Source organism: Paramormyrops kingsleyae, chromosome 16 (assembly GCF_048594095.1).
Source record: "Paramormyrops kingsleyae isolate MSU_618 chromosome 16, PKINGS_0.4, whole genome shotgun sequence".
In the NCBI taxonomy this organism is placed as follows: domain Eukaryota; kingdom Metazoa; phylum Chordata; class Actinopteri; order Osteoglossiformes; family Mormyridae; genus Paramormyrops; species Paramormyrops kingsleyae.
This window is the reverse complement of record NC_132812.1, coordinates 25,280,874-25,300,889: the sequence shown is the minus strand read 5'-3', so window position 1 is coordinate 25,300,889 and position 20,016 is coordinate 25,280,874. Positions and strand designations below refer to the sequence as shown.

Sequence of the window (20,016 nt, the reverse complement as noted above, 5' to 3'; positions counted from 1 at the left end):
CTGTTTCCGTGGGCTCATTATGCAAGAAACAGGAGAAAACACTTTGCCAGTTTACGCAAGACCATCCTTTTGGGAGGGAGGTTCATTTATTTTGTTTGTGTTCATGATCGTAGATGTTTTGTGGGAGCAAATAAAGTCATAATTATGATTGTGAAATAGGTTTGTTTTCCATTTTGAGTCTCATTGTCAGAGGCACACCCCACAAATATCCCTCGAAACGTAAAGCATGAAGCGGAATTTCTTAAGCATGGAAATTCCTCCTCCTTTGTTTTGCTTGACCTTGACTGTTGTCTTAGATGTTAACTGCATGAGTCAGTAACATAGAAAGGTCAGTTTTTCAAATTTAAGTTCCGGAGTCTGATTTGGGGAAGTAGTGTAGGGTTAGGGTTCGCGGAGCTAGAGACCCAAAATTCTTTGATGCTCGGGCCAAGCGGCATGTCTCTGAAAAGGACCTCTCCCTCCTCTGTTCCCTCATGCTCTCCTCCCTTCCCAGACCTGCAGCTGGACTACTCCCTAACGGACGACTTCTGCCGGAACCACTTCCTGGTGGGGCTGCTCCTGCGGGAGGTGGGCGGAGCCTTGCAGGAGTGCCGGGAGATTCGCCAGGTGGCCATCCACGTGCTCAAGAGCCTGCTGGTCAAGCATACCTTCGACGACCGCTATGCCTCCAAGGTAGAAATCCACCCAACAACACTCTTGATAGTTTAAGTATTTAAGGATATGGACCATTTGGGACCCTGGTGTAGTAACTTCTAACAAGATACTTAAACTGCACTGCTCTTGGTAATATCTCTAGATATGTAAAATTATAAATCACTTTAGAGCGGAGATTCTCAAACTTTCTGGACCACTTCGGATCAAACCAAAGTAGCTAAGTACCACTAAAAAAATAATCACAGAAACCTGAATGCATGTTTGTGTACACACACACACACATACACACACACACACACACACACACACACACATACACACACACACACACACACAGACACATACACAAACAGACACACACACACACACATAGAGTCCATGTATGTATTTATACATTTACAATGTACAAATATATTGTAAATTTATATATTTACAACCGTCCATTCATTTCTGTGGGAAGAACCCTTATCCCAACAATGGCAACCTTAACCCCTACCCAGCCCTACCCTTAACCATAAGTAACCAAAAAAAATACAAGACTTTTGTCTTTTTAGCTTTTTTAACTAAGTCACAAATTTTTAGAAAACTGATTTTCCTCTTGTGGGGACTGAAAAAAAATGATCATCACAACATGAAAATAACATGTTTTTATCATATTGTGGAGACATTTGGTAATATATACATAAACTACACACAGACATCACGTGGCATTGTAGTGGTGTGGCAAAGCTATGAAATATCAGGAACCGGTGCAGTGAGGCTGAGCAACTGATGCGTTCAGTATTGATCACGCTACATTATCGCACTCCAAATGTGTGTCAATATGGAAAATATTTGAATCAACTTAAATATGGTTAGGAAATGTTACTTTTTTATATTAATGAATCTTCCTTTGATTTCCATTTTCCTATTTTCTTTCTGTGCAGACACCAACTTACCAGGGTTCTCACATACCATCATCATAGATTCAAACATTGACTATCTGTGACTGGAATTCAGTCATTTTTCTCTTTGCAGCTTCCCTCCCATAACATTTTCTTCTTACTGAAATTTGGAACAACAGAGGTGCAGCCAGTCTTGTGCAGGGTGTCTCACCACGGCTGAAATGACTTCCCGTCTTTCAGATGCAGCAGGCCAGACTGGTCACCCTTTACCTGCCTCTCTTCGGCCTGCTCCAGGAGAACGTCCACAGACTTAATGTGAGGGACGTGTCCCCCTTCTCCATCAACCAGTCAAACAATGTAAGAGTGCCCTCTAGTGGCGACCGCAGAATCGCAACATGAACAGCCTCTGTGACCCTTGGTTCTTCTCGTAAAACAAGAATGGGAGAGATGAGCTTCTTCTGCCCAATGCAATGGCAACTCCACAGAGGCCGGGAAGCAGCTTGGACAACAGCAGCAGCGTGCATAGGGAGGTGTTTGGGGTCTTCTCCGGATCAGGTAAGCATGAGCATGGTCAACAGAAAGCACAGAAACCGGAGAAAACTTATTTAATAAATGTATCAGTGCTGCAAAGCAAAGTGCCTGGTTTCATCAGTAACTATCAAGTTGAATTAATCAATGTTACTCTGAAGTCTATGAAAAGGTACACTGCATTACTATCTAAAGGTGCCTGGTTCTGGACCTCAGTGAGCCTTGCTGTAGTACTCTTGAGCAACGTATTTAAGCAGGTGACAGAGGTTCCCCCCCCTCCCCCCACACAGTTTCCCCACACACCCCCTCGACGCCCAACCCCACTTCGGTGTTCCATTCTGACTCCCGGGGCTCCCTCGTCAGCTCAGACTCCAGCAACAGCCTCCTGGAGAGGACCAGTGAGAAGACCAACTCGCTGGACAAGGTGAATACCTCCCCTTCGCTCCTTAACCTGTCGCACACAGTCAGCAAAACAGTCATGGTGTAGAGCAGTGTTTCTCAAACTAGTCCTGGGGGGCCAGGGAATTGGGACAGAGCAACAGCGTGGACTGTCGGGGGGGGGGGTCCCCAAGGCCGAGTCTGAGAAAGCAGGTGCCCCCAACTATTCTTCCCTGAGGGTTAAATTCCATCAGCAGCACAAACCCCAAAGGTCCAAAAAAATGGGAGGGGGCATGAATAACGATTGAATTTCACTTCAGTTTGGCGTACGCCAGTTGGTGACCACTGGTCCAGAATGAATGGTGTGGCTACTTGGAGAAGCCCGTGCTTTATTTTGCCCGGGGAGCTGTGGTTTTGGTATTATTGCAGATATCAGGGCGCTCAGGTTACAGCACTGGGTGCATTATGGGTAAGGATGGATGTGCCGTACCTGTGACCGTTTGTCCTTTGTCACTGAAGCACCATAAAGGGAAGCCACTCAGAACATGGATCCCTACAGACGACCGGGTCCGTGTCCCACCATAGGCCAGAACGCAGAGGGCCCCTGCGGTCCTACCTGTACACTAACCTCACTGCTGACCCCCCCTCTCCTCCCGCCTCCGCTGGCAGAGGGAGCGCTTGACCCGGAGACACTCGGCCTTCGTGCTGCCGCTCGTTCCCGAGGTCGAGGACCCTGCCACGCCCGCACGCACCAAGCGCACCACCCTGGAGTTGCCAGAAAATATTGTGCATGATGGCATTTTGCTCCAAGTACAACATTTTTATTTGATGTTCAGCCCAACACCCAGTTCCCTTCTTTGTCTTGAAGTCTGCATGAGAATGATGTGTTTGTGTGTGACTGCGTGCGTGTTTGTGGATGCAGGTGTGCATATCTGTGTGTGAGTCTGCCCGCAGCTCTCGAATGATGTGTTTGTGTGTGACTGCGTGCGTGTTTGTGGATGCAGGCGTGCATATCTGTATGTGAGTCTGCCCGTAGGCCTTGAATGATGTGTTTGTGTGTGACTGCGTGCGTGTTTGTGGATGCAGGCGTGCATATCTGTGTGTGAGTCTGCCCGTAGCCCTCGAATGATGTGTTTGTGTGTGTGCATGCGTGTTTGTGGATGCAGGCGTATATATCTGTGTGTGAGTCTGCCCGCAGCTCTCGAATGATGTGTTTGTGTGTGACTGCGTGCGTGTTTGTGGATGCAGGCGTGCATATCTGTGTGTGAGTCTGCCCGCAGCTCTCGAATGATGTGTTTGTGTGTGTGCATGCTTGTATGTGGATGCAGGCGTGCATATCTGTGTGTGAGTCTGCCCGCAGCTCTCGAATGATGTGTTTGTGTGTGACTGCGTGCGTGTACGTGGATGCAGGTGTGCATATGATTGTCAGTGTGCCCAAAGCCCCACCCACTATTCACCACCAGATTACATCATTGCCTTCCTGGTGGTTGGTGCCCCCCCCCCCGCTTCCTTACTTATCATAATAACCTAATTAAAATCTGTCCTGTATAAAGTGAGACAGTGCTCATTTAGCCTCGCCATGGAAACCCCCCGCCCCCCCTCTTCTTCAGACGCCCTCCCAGCTGCCATCTCTCTTTGTATGGGCCTCACCCAGCTAAAATCTCTCCATGACAGTGACGCTGGTCTTCTTGGCTGAGCTGCTAACACACTAAACACACTGAACGCCTCCTCTTTCAGATGCCGTCAGCTTCTCTGTGCGCCATTAGGTTATCCATGAGCTTCTGACCATACGTGTGTGTAAACAGTAATACGAGCACTTCGGGGGGAGGGAGCTGGGCTGGGGTCCTGACTCTTTTTTCCCCCCACAACTTTGTAGGCCCAGCATGGCACCATTCTGCGCTGTGACAAGCTGGATCAGGCTGAAATCAAGAGCCTTCTCATGTGTTTCCTGCATGTGATGAAGAGCATGTCAGCAGGTAAGTCCTCGTTCGTGCTGGAACGCAGCTTGCTGGCATGTGCTGACTGGCCACGCCCCCACGCATAAGAGTCACAGCTGGGTTTTGTCTTATCACCTGGGTCTGACCCCCTCGTGTCTCCCTCAGATGCTCTCTTTGCGTACTGGAACAAGTCCAGCCAGGCTGAGCTGATGGACTTCTTTACACTCGTAGAGTGAGTCTGGCCCTCTGACCACATTCTCGCTTTAACACAGTCTGAGAATTTGACCGATCTGACCACAGCCCCGGGAATAATGGGGCTTATCAAACTGCGCCATTGCAGTCTGAACTTTTAAGCTCCTCCAGCTCCCTCCATCGGTGCCTCATCTGACTATGAACACATGAATTCTGCGAGAAAGTTCTAAATCTGTCTTTGTGTTTCTTAAAAGACCAATGCAGATTTTCTGTTTGCAGACTGTGTCTGTATCAGTTCAGGTACATGGGGAAGAGATACATTGCCAGGTAAGGTCGTCCTCACTGGGAATTCTTTGAGTACAGTATGTCAGCTGAAGGGTTAAACTTATAATGACAACAAGAAAAGAAAAACACTGTCACAGGGTCATTTGAAAATATTCCTCCTAATAAGCTAAAGCAAAAAAGTATAATTGTCTCATAACAGATGTATGGATGTGTTTTTTAGTAGCCAATGCGGAATTCTGCTCCATTATAGACAGACACACACACACACACACACACACACACACACACACACACTCTTCTGTCTGACAGTGGTCTGTTGCGGGCTCTGGGTCACCTGGCGGTTCTGGGTCACCACTCTCCTTAATCCCCTTCACCTCTCTTTCATTCTTTTGGCACTCGAATGCTGGCAAGTTTAATGCGCTAAAAATTAAAAGTGAGACGCGGCTCCCGGCCTCTTCTGCTTGGGTAAGACACCGGGGGCCTCCGGCTCAGCCTCCCGCCTCCCCTGAGAGCATGACCACTTCCTCCTGCCCTCACGCCGAAGACTCATGCTGTCACACCACGGAGCATCGCCAGTTTCCGTCATGGATCCTGCTGCCTTCACGTGCATGACTGACAGACACCCCCACCTCCCCCACCCCTTAGCGTGACCACGCTTGATGACCGCGATCAAGCTGAACCCTAACCTTCTGCATGTGCATCCACTGGAGTCCTAGACTAGCGTTGCATCATCTAAGGGCTACCTAAAAACATCTGAAGGACAGTTTCCCTTCCCCCTCATGTAATTCTAGGCCCCACCCGTGCGTCCCACATGTTCTTCTAACCCGCTTGCTAACCCTGCCGTGTCCCGTTTCCTCGTCAGGAACCAGGAAGGGCTGGCCTCCCTAGCACAGGACCGCAGGTTTCAGACTCTGCCTGTGTCCCGTAACAGGGCGGGGATGATGCATGGTCGCTTACAGAACCTCAACAACCTGGATAACACTTACACTTTTAACCACAGTAAGTCCACCCCCATGCTCCCCATTCTTGAGGCCCCACCCTCCTATTTCTCATCCTCTTCCTTGCCACGCTCTTCTCATCTCTGCCCGCGATGCCCGATTTGACCGCTGCCCGCACCGATTCCCTGGTTGGATCTAACAAGCAGCAAAATTACTGTACAGGGAACATTACAGCCTGAATGAGGGTTCCATCCAAAGGTACCGAATTAATAACAGTACTTTATAATATGTACTGAAGTACCTAACCCAAATTAAATGTACATTAGTGTGCATTATTGGTAAGTTGGTATTCTTTGCTATAAACTCTACAATTTCTATCAAAGTAATTGGAAACTGAAGGACTAAATACTTGTTAAATGAAGTGGAAATAAGAACACATCTCCTGTTGGACATTTTATATGATTTTGAACATCATATAATGACCATCATCCACCAAAAGGTTCATGGGAAGGTGAGGATTAGAACGAGTACCAACAAGTTCCAGGATGTAGTAGAATTTCCTTTTGGGCGGCTGGTTTAAATGTAGCATTGACTTGAGGTGGAGTTCCTCGGCTAACATTTGCAGTTTGGGCTGCTCTAAGGTATTTTGCCACTTAATTGAACTGGCTTTCTCTGTGTTTTCAGTGTAAGAAAGATTTCAAGTGTTCTTGGAATTTCTGTAGACCATGGTAAGAGTGGAGCAGGCTGGAGCCATCACGAGCCGTGACAAGCCCGTTAGCCTTAGGAGCATGGCGTACCATCTGGGAATGTGCCTCTTAATCTTCTGTCTCCCCATCTGCCTTCATGCGTCTCCCTCTGATATTTACCCCCCTTTGACCATTATCTAGTGATGGGAGCAGTGAGGCTTTGAAAACCATGATGGGTGAGATTACTGTGTCCAGTCACTTACTAACTTCCCACTGTTTATTTTACTGGTTTCTGGTGGGTGAAACTGGGCAGTGTTTATACAGAGTGCAGCCATCCCACCCTATGCAGGCTTCTAAGCCTCGTTTCTCCCATCACTATGGTCACTTCTCGTCTTCAACTATATTTCCAAGCATTTATATTTACTCTAAATGCCTTCAAACTGGCTTCTGGCTTCAGGCACACCATTAGTGACGAGAATAACTGCACTGGTAGTTAAACTTGGTAACCATGACAGCCTGTCTTTCCTGTATAAAGAGACGGGATGAGGCGCTGTCGCGGGTGAGAGCCTCAGCAGAGTCCTGTTGTGCGTTACCCCCCCACAGCCTACAGCCACTCGGACGCTGACGTCCTGAACCAGTCTCTGCTAGAGGGGAGCATTGCTACCGAGGTCTGCCTCACTGTGCTGGACAACCTCAACATCTTCATCACAACGTTCAAGGTGCACTGCCCCCCCTCCGCCCCCACCCCCAAACCTACCTTAGCTCTGTCTCTTACCAATGGCCCGGCATGGAGTTCTGAATCTTCTGGAAATAAGCAGTGCATGAGGCCAGGGACAAGGCTCCCAGTTACTGCTGTCGTTCCCTTGGGTTCAATCCTGAATTTAGTGATTGCGTTTATAAATCATCTAGACAGAGGGATTACAGGGGGAGAAAGTTAGGATGATTCCAAGGGCCCTTGAGTGAAAGGAACCCAAATAAATTTTAGAACATAGTTAGATTGGTCTGGGTTGGGGGCAAATATAATATGGTGTCATGGGCTCCAAAATCTGTAGCCACATCCCTGCCTTTAGATGAGTAGTTTCAACCACTGTTGAACCAGCGATCCCCAAATGAATATCGGGCAGAGATGGGGACTTCCTACCATGGATGTGTGATCAAATAAGTAAGAAATAAGGACCTGATGGAAGAAAGGGAACAGAGCTTGCTGAGTGACTCCCCTAGCAGTAAATGTGCAAAAATTAATTCACAAAGCAAAGCTGATTAATAATGATCAAAACAATCAAGTACTGACTGCTTAGTTGTGTAATTTTTTCTCCCCTTTCACTGTTCCTGTGAGCTGGGTTTGTTCCTGTCCTGCCGACTGCTGTCCTAACGGGACGCCTTGCTTCCGCAGGCCCAGCTATGTGCCGACTACGGCCACAACCCCCTGATGAAGAAGGTGTTTGAGGTTTACCTCTGCTTCCTTCAGATCAACCAGTCAGAGACTGCCCTCAGGCAGATCTTCGACTCGCTTCGTACTTTGATCTTCAAGGTGAGAGCCTTTCAGGAAGCCTCAGAGAATGTTGAGACTGGATTTCGGGTGAGGCGAGATTGGGTTCAGTAGGTGGTTCCCAAAGCTTGAGGAAGGCCTTTAAAAAGTCAGGGATCTCTTGCCAGCTTCGCGAGAGCGTTTCCGTGGCGTCTGCAGTGATGCTCTGTCCGGCCTCTCTCCACGTCCTCCCCACCAGTTCCCGTGCGCGTTCTTCGACGGACGCGCAGACATGTGCGCCTCCCTGTGCTACGAGGTCCTGAAGTGCTGCCATTCCAAGCTCAGCTCCATCCGCGGAGATGCCGCCCGCTTGCTCTACATCCTCATGAGGAGCAATTTCGACTACACGGGCCGCAAGTGCTTCGTGCGCACCCACCTGCAGGTGGGAGAGGTTGGGGGCTCGCTGCTTTCAGCATGAGCCTGTCACTGGGGGTCATGTCCATCAGCTTGGTACCAACCATTCGCTGCTCGGCTGGCACAGGTGGTGATCGCCGTGAGTCAGCTGATCGCCGATGTCATCGGGGTTGGGGGAACTCGCTTCCAGCAGTCTCTCTCCATCATCAACAACTGTGCCAACAGCGACCGGACCATAAAGGTCAGTGACTCATTTTACATTTTATGAGGTCTGTAATATTGTGCGGCTTTTCATCGCCAAGCACATAACTCCATGCTGTGAAACCACAATGAATGAATTATAGTAGCAGAACATGGCCAACACTGTAACAACGCTGGAGGTCACAGAGGTTATGGCTTTCTACACTAAGCACTGTTTAAAAATGCAAATCCAACCTAAGTTTGCTTGGTTTGATTTGTATGTGTTAGTGTTTGTTAGTGGGAAGTCCCTAACCCCATATAGTGCCCTTCAGAATTATTGGCACCCTTGGTAAAGACCAGTGAAAGGGGCTGTTCCCTTTATTACAGTCCTGGTTGTTTCAAACTTCTTAATTATTGCACTAAAAGTGGATTTGGGCATTTTCAGGTGTTCAGCTATTTTTTTTTTATAGCTATTGCTGATTTATGAAGGTCAACACGATATTATCCCACCTCATTTGTGTATTTGCTGCTCTTACCCATTGATGAATGACTTATGGAGTTTGGCCAGTGTCTCTCCTCATATTTATACTGCAGTGAAACAGGACGCCATGGGTGAATGTTTAAGAGTCCCGAAACATTCAGGTGAACATAATAAAGTAAACTATAAATTGCAATATGCTTTGCTAAGGATTCTTTTGCATCAAAGTTTTTCAGTATGAGATTAAGCTAATTCACTACAAGCGCATTTTTTCGCAACCTTTTACTCACGTTCACAGAGGGTGCCAATAATTCTAGAGGTCCTGTTAAGTCCTTGATAGGAATTAATCTATAAGTATGACGCGGAATAGTACCAGTCACAGTCACCCATCACATTTTTCACCTGACACCCCAGTACACGGCCTTCCCGTCGGACGTGAAGGACCTGACCAAGCGTATCCGCACGGTGCTAATGGCCACTGAGCAGATGAAGGAACACGAGCACGACCCCGAGATGCTGGTGGACCTGCAGTACAGTCTGGCCAAGTCCTACGCCAGCACACCAGAGCTGCGTAAGACTTGGCTGGACAGCATGGCACGCATCCATGTCAAGAATGGCGACCTCTCTGAGGTCAGTGTGCCCCCCTCTCCCCCCCCTCCCCACTGTCCAGGCTTCCTTACTTTTCACCACCTGAACACCAAACCCTGTCTGTTTGTAACACAGGCAGCCATGTGCTATGTGCACGTCGCGGCATTGGTGGCCGAGTACCTCCAGAGGAAGGGTGCGTACAGACTCAGCTCTGACATGAACTTGCAGCTGATGGCCACCAGGTGGCACTTTGACACTTTCTTGTCGTTGCTGCATGGGGATGCGGCACCACTCACTCACATGGCTGTCCGTGTCACAGGCATGTTCAGGCTGGGCTGCACAGCGTTCCGCGTGGTCACGCCCAACATTGACGAGGAGGCGTTTATGATGGAGGACGTGGGCATGCAAGACGTCCACTTCAACGAGGTGTGGTCATGATTTTTTGGATCCAGAGATTTTCTGGTTTTGTGCAGGAGAGAACTTAATAGTGGTTGAAATTTTCACCACGTCCCCCTAGTGGCCATTGTACACAAACACTGTTCATGCCTGTAGGATGTGCTGTTGGAGCTGGTTGAAGAGTGTGCAACCGGCCTGTGGAAGGCCGAGCGCTATGAGATGATCTCCAACATCTCCAAGCTCATCATCCCCATTTACGAGAGGCGGAGGGACTTTCAGGTACTAGGAACTCCTCAGTGAAGCTTACATATGCACACTGCTCACAGACTGATTAAGAGGTGGTCAACCCTTGGCCTTTACAGTTTGCTGCTCTTACAGTCATGATCCATGAAGCACAGATGCACATTTATGAAGGTCTTCACCATCACTGATGGTCAATCTATGTGTGTGTGTGTGTGTGTGCATCGTGTAGAAACTGGCTCACATTTACGACATCCTGCATCGCGCCTACAGCAAAGTCGCAGAAGTCATGCACACAGGAAAGAGGTTGCTGGGAACCTACTTCAGGGTGGCCTTCTTCGGTCAGGTGAGGCAGCACTGCACAGAGTAACCAGAGCCTTCCTAAAGGCCACTGGAACATACACTTTAGGAGTAACAACCTGGGCACGGACGGGCTTAAACTTTACGGCTTTTCTATATGTGTGCTTAATCCTCCAGCTAAGATGTCTATAGGAGGTACTTAGCTGTAATTTGGTAGATTTTCCTGATTTGTTTTCTTTGATTAACAGCTCACCTGTGCATGCATGAGGAAATCCTTTCTGATATAATAAAAGATGCATGAGTACGTCTGACTTTCCCTACAGTCAGCCTTTAATTTAATGTGATCTTTCTGCTTCTTCCCCCCCCCCTTAAAGGCAGCGGTAAGTTGGGCTCTAGGCTTCTGTCATCCTTTGATTATTTGTTTGGAGTGTGATGCTCCGCTTTGCTCGTTAAGGTCCTCCCAGGGGCTGTGATTAGCCAGTGCTGCAGGCGAGAGCCGATGCCTTTAGCGTGGCCCCACCCTGCTTTGTGTTTGCAGCATGCACACGGCTGTAGTGAATGTGTCACTTGTGCGAGAGTTTATGGGTCATACATACGAAAAGGTATTAGGAGGCGAACTCAAACCCCATTAAACCGCTTGTGTATGATACAGAAACATATATAATTAAAATGTAAAACATGCAATGTAAAAAAATACTATTGTTGGCATATTTTTTTTCATGTTCTGAAGTGTAGCTTCATTTCTGTTACTGTTGATGGTGATTTTTACAATATTTCTGAATATTCCACGGAGCTTCATGAACGGCACGTGTTTCGCTGCGTGTTTGTCACGCTTAATGCCTTGCGTGTCTCCCGTGTGTGTCAGTGCTGCGGGGTCTGTTGTCAAGTTCTAATCGGTACTGGGAATGACTAACTGCTGTTCTGTTTGTGTCCCTGGCGCGTAGCAGTACCAGTTCACAGACACTGACACTGAGGTAAATGCAGGGTGAATAAGTCAGCAGTGCAGCGATCCTGGCTGCAGTCTCAGCTCTAGTTTGTTCGTTCGTCTGTCTGGCTGTTTCGTTTGCTAATTTTCGCACTGGTCGCTGTAGTTAGTACTTAGAAAGTCACTCCCCATCAGCTCCATCCAGCTCATCCCTGACACTTGGCATCTGTCTGTGGAGGGTGCCTCCTTCACAAAGTCATGTTTTTTATTTTTATGATTTTGTTATTTAATATTATTTATTTTTGTTTGACTGTTTTTTTCGTTAATTAACCATGGAAACTTTAAAAACCCTCGTGCATGGTGAACTGCACAGATAAAATAATTAAGCAATTATTTTATAAATTGTGTCAGGCTAATGAGAGAGGTGCACTTAATGCATTGTGAAAATCTACATATTTGTGAATGTGCCTCGTAGGGATTCTTTGAGGATGAAGATGGCAAGGAGTACATCTACAAGGAGCCCAAATTCACCCCCCTACCCGAGATCTCCCAAAGACTCTGCAAGCTCTACTCTGATAAGTTTGGCCCAGAAAATGTGAAGATGATCCAGGACTCCAGCAGGGTAAGGAAACCATCGCACCCCCCACCCTCCACCTAGCCACGCTGCCTGCCCCCGTCTGCAACAGGGCGTAACGCCTGCAACACATATGAAGTACATCGTTTTCTGTTTTTTTACAGTCATTGAAACTATTGAAAGTATTAATCTGAACTTGGTCTGCCACCTAAACACACAGCTGTCAAGTCTCCCGTTTTGGCCAGGAAACTACCATATTTTACCCCTCTTTCCCGCCGTCCTCCCGTATTAGTATTTTCCCGTAAATCTCCCCTATTATAATAGAAGAATATTATAAAAGAAAAAATTCCTCTGCCTCTCCAAACTGAACTGTCAGTAGCCTCACGAGAACTGCCAGCTGCAGTAGTCTGCAGGTCATTTACAACATTAACCAGGCCATAAACGCGGAGGTTAAAATGGCAATGCTGTGTGCCAAAAACAACGTTACTTTCACCTTCTGTGACGACTTCAACAAGGATACAAAGTCTGCAACAAATCTGTATAATAAGTCATTATAGTGAATGCCAGAGAGCCACATGAGTGAACATGAGAAATTAAAAGAAAATGTGTAATGAAAATAAAATGTAAATCACAAGTGGTTATTTTAGTTTTATCGCGGTGGATGCCGGAAAATTTCCCTTATTTTCAAATCCAAAACTTGACAGGTATGCCTAAACACTGTATCCGTTACAGATTTTTGCTTGAAGACTTAAAAATAACAAACTGAATCTCATGAAGGAGAAAAAAATGGGAGTTGAATCTCTATCCTACTGGGTCACCAACACAAGATCATATATAACATGTATAAATTTATAAAATTATTAATGTTACATTGGATGTATAAACCAATTAATGTTACGTGTTACTCATTAAATTCAGTTCTGATTTAAAAGCCAGCCAAAGCTACTAATGTCTCCCCCTCCCACAGGTCAACCCGAAGGATCTGGAGCCGAAGTACGCGTACATCCAGGTCACCCATGTGACCCCCTTCCTGGAGGAGAAGGAGCTGGCCGAGAGGAAGACGGACTTCGAGAGGAACCACAACATCCAGCGCTTTGTCTTTGAGACGCCCTTCACCACCTCGGGCAAGAAGCAGGGCCTGGTGGGGGAGCAGTGCAAGCGGCGAACCGTCCTGACCAGTACGTGCTGCCCGGGGGGGGGGCAAACCGACGTGATGAGCCTGCTGGAAGATAATCCCCAAGCTTTGCGCATTTAGCTGGACTTATTAGTCGCTCAGGCAGGTCAGAAATCTAGAAGTTTACCCCTTGTCTTGCCTCCCTCCCCGGCAGCCACGCACTGCTTCCCGTATGTGAAGAAACGCATCGCAGTGATATACGAGCAGCACATGGACCTGAGCCCCATCGAGGTGGCCATCGACGAGATGAGCGCCAAGGTGCAAGAGTTGAGGCAGCTGTGTGCAGCCAGTGAGGTGGACATGATCCGGCTGCAGCTCAAGCTGCAGGGCAGTGTCAGTGTGCAGGTGAGCAATGGCCACCACCCTAGGAGCATGCACACACACACACACACACACACACACACACACACACACACACACACACACACACACACACACACACACACGTACATCTGTTAGAACTACATGAGTCTGATTGCATGCAGCAGCACGTCTACTGCGTGTTTATCACACTTAATGCCTTGCGTGTCTCCTGTGTGTGTCAGTGCTGCGGGGTCTGTTGTCAAGTTGTTATCGGTCTACAACTGGTTGCTGCCGTCTCTCTCCTCCAGGTGAATGCTGGTCCACTAGCCTATGCCAGAGCATTCCTGGATGACGCCAACAGCAAGAAGTACCCCGACAACAAGGTCAAGCAGCTCAAGGAGGTCTTCAGGTGAGACCTGTGCCTGAGCTCTGGTTTTGAGGGAAAATCGGTGGGGGCACTGGAAAGTTGGTGGGACATGGTTGTCTCACACTACCCTCTGATCGTGCATAGGCAATTTGTGGAGGCCTGCGGCCATGGCCTGTCTGTCAACGAGCGGCTGATCAAGGAGGACCAGCACGAGTATCACGACGGGATGAAGGCTAGCTACCGGGACCTGGTCAAGGAGCTGTCTACTATCATGCGTGAGCCGGTAGGGCTGGGGGATGGGCGCTGGGGCTCACTGCTCATGCTTGATAAGTAGAGCATCAATTTAGCCTTGACACCAATCTTAGTCCCCCACCAGTGTATACCAGTCTTAGTCCCCTACCAGTGTATACCAGTCTTAGTGCTCCACCAGTGTATACCAATCTTAGACCTCCATTGGTATTTAGCAGTTTTGGTTAACTGTCCTTCACTGGTGTGTACCAGCCTTAGTCCTCCACCAGTGCTACCAGTCTTAGTTATCTGTCTTTCTCCACTGGTGTATACCAGTGGAAAAACCTTTGCACACCAAGTCCAAATTTTTAATCAAAGCTTAATTCACACCCCATTGTGGACTTTCTTCCTTACACTGTTTCTCTTTGAGTTTGGCTATATTTATCCGATTTATAAATATTACACCACAGAATACTGTAGCTTCAAAATAAAGCACAACGTAAGGCCTCGCAAAACGTCCAGAACCAACATGGATTATTTTTTTTCTGGTCAAAATAAAAAAGTGTCAGCTTCCTTAGGATCTGGTGCCTCCCCATGTGCATTTTTTTAATCTGCCATCCAATAAAATCGTTACTGAGTCTGATGCGTTTTATTATTATTATTATTATTATACTTGCAAAAATCTGCAATATGAGACAAAATGGAGTCGTCAAGCTGTGAGGATAATTTTATGGTCCTCGCACTTCTTCTTAGCAGGAAAATAAAGGGAAAATACTGGGTCCATATGATCCTGAGGTGCCATCAAGAGCAGGGAGAATTTCACCTGCTGATACAGGAACTGCGGAATTATCCCAGACTTTCAAGGTGTATTTCAGAATGGCAGTGGTCCAGTTTGATACACTGCTAACAATGAGTTTAATAGCTAATCCAAATTGCCAGGAAAAGTGCACTCTAGGCGATTGGTGTGCAAAGGCCCTTAGTCCTCCACTGGTGTACACCAGTCTTAGTGTGTCTCAGTCCTAGTTAACGGTCTTAAGAACAGCCGTTAATAATTGTGCAATTGGAGTATATCTGGACAAATACAAGTGTCATTCCTCTTCGCCCCCTCCTACAGATCAGCCCAGTGGAGGATGGGGTCAGGACCCCCCTGCCTGACTCTCTACACATCTTCAACGCCATCAGCGGTACGCCCACTGGGGCGTCCATCCAGGGCATCCCCAACTCGTCCTCTGTGGTCTGAGGCGACCTCTGATCCCTCTCCCACAGCTGGCTTTGTGTCACGGGTGGAGGACGAAGAAGGAAAGAGAGAATGAATGTTTATTTTAGTTTTCTAAGCTGCTTCATTCTGACTCACTTTTCACACCCATTCTGATGGTCCAGTGACCTCCGTCACACAGAATATAGAGAAGCCTTCCCGTGTGCGATGTGTAGGGTGATATTCATCCAAGCCGACGAGGAGGAGAATGGCAGAGGGCAGGATAAAAGTCATTGAAGTGAGGGGTAGAATAGATTCATGTCTACGTCCGTGATCCTTGGCTGGATCTGTTAGGGGTATATGTACTGTTCCCTGTGAATACACTCCATCCCAACTGGAACTCAAAGGCGGCAACATCAACACCACACATGCATGGAGTCCCTGGTGTCGGCTGGGTTCGCGCTTTTTCCACGTTCCCACGTTTGTCATTTTTGTATGTAAAGTGTTACGATGTCCAAGGAGTCAGGTGTGTAAGGGAGGGGAAGGATGACCACTTTAGACTCTGAAAAGAATCTAGTTTGTCGCAAAGAACAATATAGATGTATATCTTTCTGTATATGAAGAGACGTTATATTTGTAGGCAGATCTTATTTTACAGGGTGGGTGCTTCTTCGAAGGTGTCATGAGCAGGCCAAGGTGTGCGGACCGGCGTGGCACCTGCTGAGTGTTCCTGTACATAAACCGAGTGCAATATCAGTCTGGGCGGGGCATCTTGCTGTGCTCTTACACTGTGAAGGGTGTCTGTCTGATCAGTATGTAGGAGCAAAGCAAGCGCATGCTTGGGGGGCCGAATGTAATATGAATCTTTTACCATTTTCATGTGTATTTTATATTTGGGACATATAGGGTCTTTTTGTTTTTATTTAACAAAGTCACAGTTCTGCTGTATTTAAATGGGAATGTTCCTTAACGCTTTTCTTTTAAATAAAATCCTCTAATTTCTTTGCTTTCGCTTTGTGCTTTTTCTGAAGATTGCCAAACACGAGACCTTGTGATTGTATTGCACAGCATATTTAGATGTGAAATATATTCAAATATATATTGAAATGAATATTAACATCTATAATAAAGCTTAAATTTTACATCAAAGTAAATAGGAAACTAATCTTTTCCGAGTGATAAATACGGCAGGATAACATGATCTTGGCATTAGTGAGAGAATATTTTATGTTCTCCATCTGTTTTGAAAATGAAAATATATACATAGACCATGGCTGCACTTGGCATCCATAAGTCAGAAACAATGCTGACACGAAGGCAACAGATGGCAGGCAGTCCTGTCCAAAGTACCAGAAATGTGCCCTTTTAAAAGCTCGTGGGGCCCTTGATATACTCTTCAGTTTCTTTCAGTTTCTCTATTCAGCCTGCCTTCCCGGTCGTCGTGAGCGCGTGTGACAGCTGCACGCTACCTCCCTGCAACAGACGGTGAGCCCTACTCAGGGTACTGTACTGGTTCCAGTTGGGGAGAATATGTTGAAGCCACTGATGTGGGAGAACCATATGGATGTTACATGAGTCCTGTCTTCAGCAAGCCTTGGGTTATCACATGATGTAGTGAAATCAGAGACGGGCTGTTGTAGAAGCTGCTTGCTGGTTTGGCAGGACCGGCTTCGAGGTGCCGACAGAGTGTTTCTCCCTGGGTGCTACAGACGCCCCTGGTTTTCATCAGCGTGGCTCTGGAATGGATTCAGATCAATGTGAGCGAGCGGTTGGCCTGGAGACAGTGAGACGGTAGTGAAAACGGAGAGCTGTGGTTAAAGCTCGATTCACACCCCAGTGTGGACTTTCCTCCTTACACTGTTTCTCTTTGGGTTCGGCTATATTTATCCGATTTATAAATATTACACCACAGGATACTGTGGCCTTGAAAGAAAGCACAACGTAAGGCCTCGTAAAATGTCCAGAACCAACATGGATTTTTTTTTTCTGGCCAAAATAAAAAAGTGTCCACTTCCTTAGGATCTGGTGCCTCCCCATGTGCGTTTTTTTAATCTGCCATCCAATAAAAATCATTACGCACAGAAACCTTGCACACTGAGGCTGATGCATTTTATTATTCTATAATTGCGAAATTTGCAATATGAGACTAAATGGAGTCATCAAGCAGTGAGGATAATTTTATGGTCCTCTCACTTCTTCTTAGCAGGGAAATAAAGACAAAACACTGGGTCCATATGATCCTGAGGCACCATCAAGAGCAGGGAGAGTTCTTAGCATCTGCTGCCTCCCCATGTTGTGATCTAAGTGAAGCATGTCTGACCGCATGGATCCAAGCCCCATCGCTGATGGGCAATGTTAGTCACCCACAACTGGGAGGCCCAGAGGTGACAAAAGGCCTCAGGTTTGTTGGGTGGGTTCAACCGAATCTGGCTGCCCCTCGTTTCCCTACTCTGGGCCCAGCACTTACGGGTACAACTGGATGGCTCTCTCCCCCCAAGCCTGCTACATTTGGCTTTATATGCTGCCATCGTTGAGTCACGTTGACTTTTTCCAAGATGTGAGGAACAATTGAAAAAGAGTTCCTTATGATTGTGTTGAAAGCCGTATCTGTAAAGGGAACTGAGCAGCAAGAATTTAGACACACAAGCAGGTTAAAGTGGACAAAACTGGTCCAAAATATAGATCTTTGGAACCTTGTTTGGTTAACAGCTTTCAGAGGAGGACTTGTGAGGGTTGTCGGATCAAAACTTACAATGATGTGATGCCACACCCGTTTTCAGTAGGGCAGGAATGCGCTACAGGCTGACCTTCATGCTGTTTATGGGCAGAATTTGCACTGTTCACAGCTTGACAGCTCTTCACTGGGTGTGCCAGGTTTGTACCCAGACGTCTCACATTCACACTGTCCTTGAAGGGCTTTTGTGTTGTGATGATTTTCTTTTATAAAACCTATAATGAAGTACATGCTAACACACAGTAGCATAGGTAGTCCTCTAAAAAATCGGGTCAGTGTCTTTTAGTGAACATTTCTGTACATCACGAGGTCCACTGCAGAAAATACAAATTCCATGTTCCTCTCTGAGCCAGCAAGACGCCTGAAACATGGAAGGCAACAGCATGCATATTACTGCTGACAGGACAAGCCCATTTCAGATTTAAGAATATAAGGCAATCGTCGACAAAGATATCATTTAGCTGTGACAACGCACTGTTTATTTTTAATATACATATAAAGTTGAGGTTAGCTTTCAAATTTAGTAAGGTTTCATTTGCGGTTTTCTTGTTAGAGCAGCAAGTCAAAGCAACTGCTATCCACACAGAAAAATTCTAACCACATTACAGTTTTCTAGTGTGTTGCCTGCCACACAAGCCCAGCCTGAGTCATATAATAGCACAGAAGTGATTATTATAGGTAATTTAGCAAATCCATTCGGACGGATCTCTTCCTTGCTCGGTCACAATGAGAGTGATGGGAACAGCCCTTAGTATTGACCGCATAAATATTGCTTAATGTCACTTAAACGAGCAACCGGGAATTATGGGACGTGTCAGCCAGAAAACACGACCCCGCCCTCGGGAACACGCATGTCCAGTAACTGAAACCCTAAACACTGCAGGGAAAAAAAATATTACTGGATGATCTGTGAAGCCACATCCAAATGTTACGAATGGTTGTTATCCTCCTCTTTTTTTATTTGACGCTGATGTCTCCGCAACTGCTGGCATCCGATCCGGAGCGTCAGCCAGCCTTCTGTGACGGGTGGCGGGTACAGGACACAGGCCACCCCTGTGACAAATATATGGGTGCACTTGGTGATAGGAGAGACACGGCATCCAACCCCAGCATGGCTTGTATTATTGACAGTAGATGTGAGATCCCACCCATGCTGATTTTTGTGGATTTGTTCTTCCCTTCCGTATTCCATTACATTCATTTTCTGCTGCAGGTGGATGATTCAATAGCCAGGCCATAGAAGGCAATAATGCAATCAGGTAAGTGAAGCCATTGTTTGCCCTTCACATGCAATCATGACGGGTTATGATTAACTGCTCCTAATAATAAACAGCCCTCTGAAATGCCATGGGGTGTAATATACTATATTTAAAAACAACAGGTAATGTAGTGCCATTCCTCTAACTTCCATAAATATATCAAAACACAATTCAGATTTAGCTGAAGTAAGTATACATGTGAAGTCTTTTGGCTCAATGTGTTATTTAACTCCTCTGGTTTTTTTAATGTAATGAATGTGACTATGAATGTGTCAGGGTGCGAGATTGCGAAAGAGTTTGAGTCTGCCTGCCTCATAAGGCCCATAAGTGGCTTTGCTCTACACATGAACCAGAATGATGTTTAAGTTGATTAACTCGGAATCCCGAATGGATCAATATTTCCTAGCTGTCCAGCTTGTATCGCTACACCTTTAGCCACCAGATAAAAAAGTGTCTTTGACACGATCAGACTGACAGGTCTGGCTGCGTCTGGGCTGCTGTTCCATTGAATAGAGTCAATGCACAAAGCGGGAAAGTTTTTGCTGTTTTAACACAATAATGTACCATCAAATACCCAATGAATTTTTCTAATGACCGTGTACCTTCTCATTTAAAGGGGTTGGCATTTCAGAGCTCATATGCTTCAGGGTGTACAGCAGCCAGTAATCTAGTAACTGCCAATAACGTAACAAATTTTCCATTCTTAATGTA

General features: G+C 46.7%; 1 protein-coding gene across 26 annotated transcripts in view; it reads left to right on the top strand.

Annotated features, from left to right (window-relative positions):
- LOC111852209 (dedicator of cytokinesis protein 9-like) overlaps positions 1–16,314 on the top strand; it is a 76,098-nt gene extending 59,784 nt beyond the window's left edge. For 7 of the 26 annotated variants that reach the window (XM_072700310.1, XM_072700305.1, XM_072700308.1 and 4 more), the window contains 23 exons: positions 494–672; positions 1,779–1,895; positions 1,976–2,093; positions 2,357–2,490; positions 3,114–3,254; positions 4,321–4,420; positions 4,547–4,613; positions 4,853–4,900; positions 5,721–5,857; positions 7,086–7,201; positions 7,876–8,013; positions 8,210–8,392; positions 8,492–8,605; positions 9,437–9,652; positions 9,746–10,036; positions 10,163–10,285; positions 10,479–10,592; positions 11,947–12,093; positions 13,013–13,223; positions 13,374–13,564; positions 13,831–13,931; positions 14,034–14,172; positions 15,232–16,314. In XM_072700310.1, coding sequence (XP_072556411.1) covers positions 494–672; positions 1,779–1,895; positions 1,976–2,093; positions 2,357–2,490; positions 3,114–3,254; positions 4,321–4,420; positions 4,547–4,613; positions 4,853–4,900; positions 5,721–5,857; positions 7,086–7,201; positions 7,876–8,013; positions 8,210–8,392; positions 8,492–8,605; positions 9,437–9,652; positions 9,746–10,036; positions 10,163–10,285; positions 10,479–10,592; positions 11,947–12,093; positions 13,013–13,223; positions 13,374–13,564; positions 13,831–13,931; positions 14,034–14,172; positions 15,232–15,357 — 3,251 coding nt within the window. In that variant the 3' untranslated portion in view covers positions 15,358–16,314. Of the gene's footprint in view, positions 1–493; positions 673–1,778; positions 1,896–1,975; positions 2,094–2,356; positions 2,491–3,113; positions 3,255–4,320; positions 4,421–4,546; positions 4,614–4,852; positions 4,901–5,720; positions 5,858–6,480; positions 6,525–7,085; positions 7,202–7,875; positions 8,014–8,209; positions 8,393–8,491; positions 8,606–9,436; positions 9,653–9,745; positions 10,037–10,162; positions 10,286–10,478; positions 10,593–10,920; positions 10,927–11,490; positions 11,521–11,946; positions 12,094–13,012; positions 13,224–13,373; positions 13,565–13,830; positions 13,932–14,033; positions 14,173–15,231 lie in introns of all 26 variants that reach the window. The other 19 variants (XM_072700315.1, XM_023827824.2, XM_023827812.2 and 16 more) reach the window with 9 other exon arrangements.
- Positions 16,315–20,016: the final 3,702 nt, after the last annotated feature.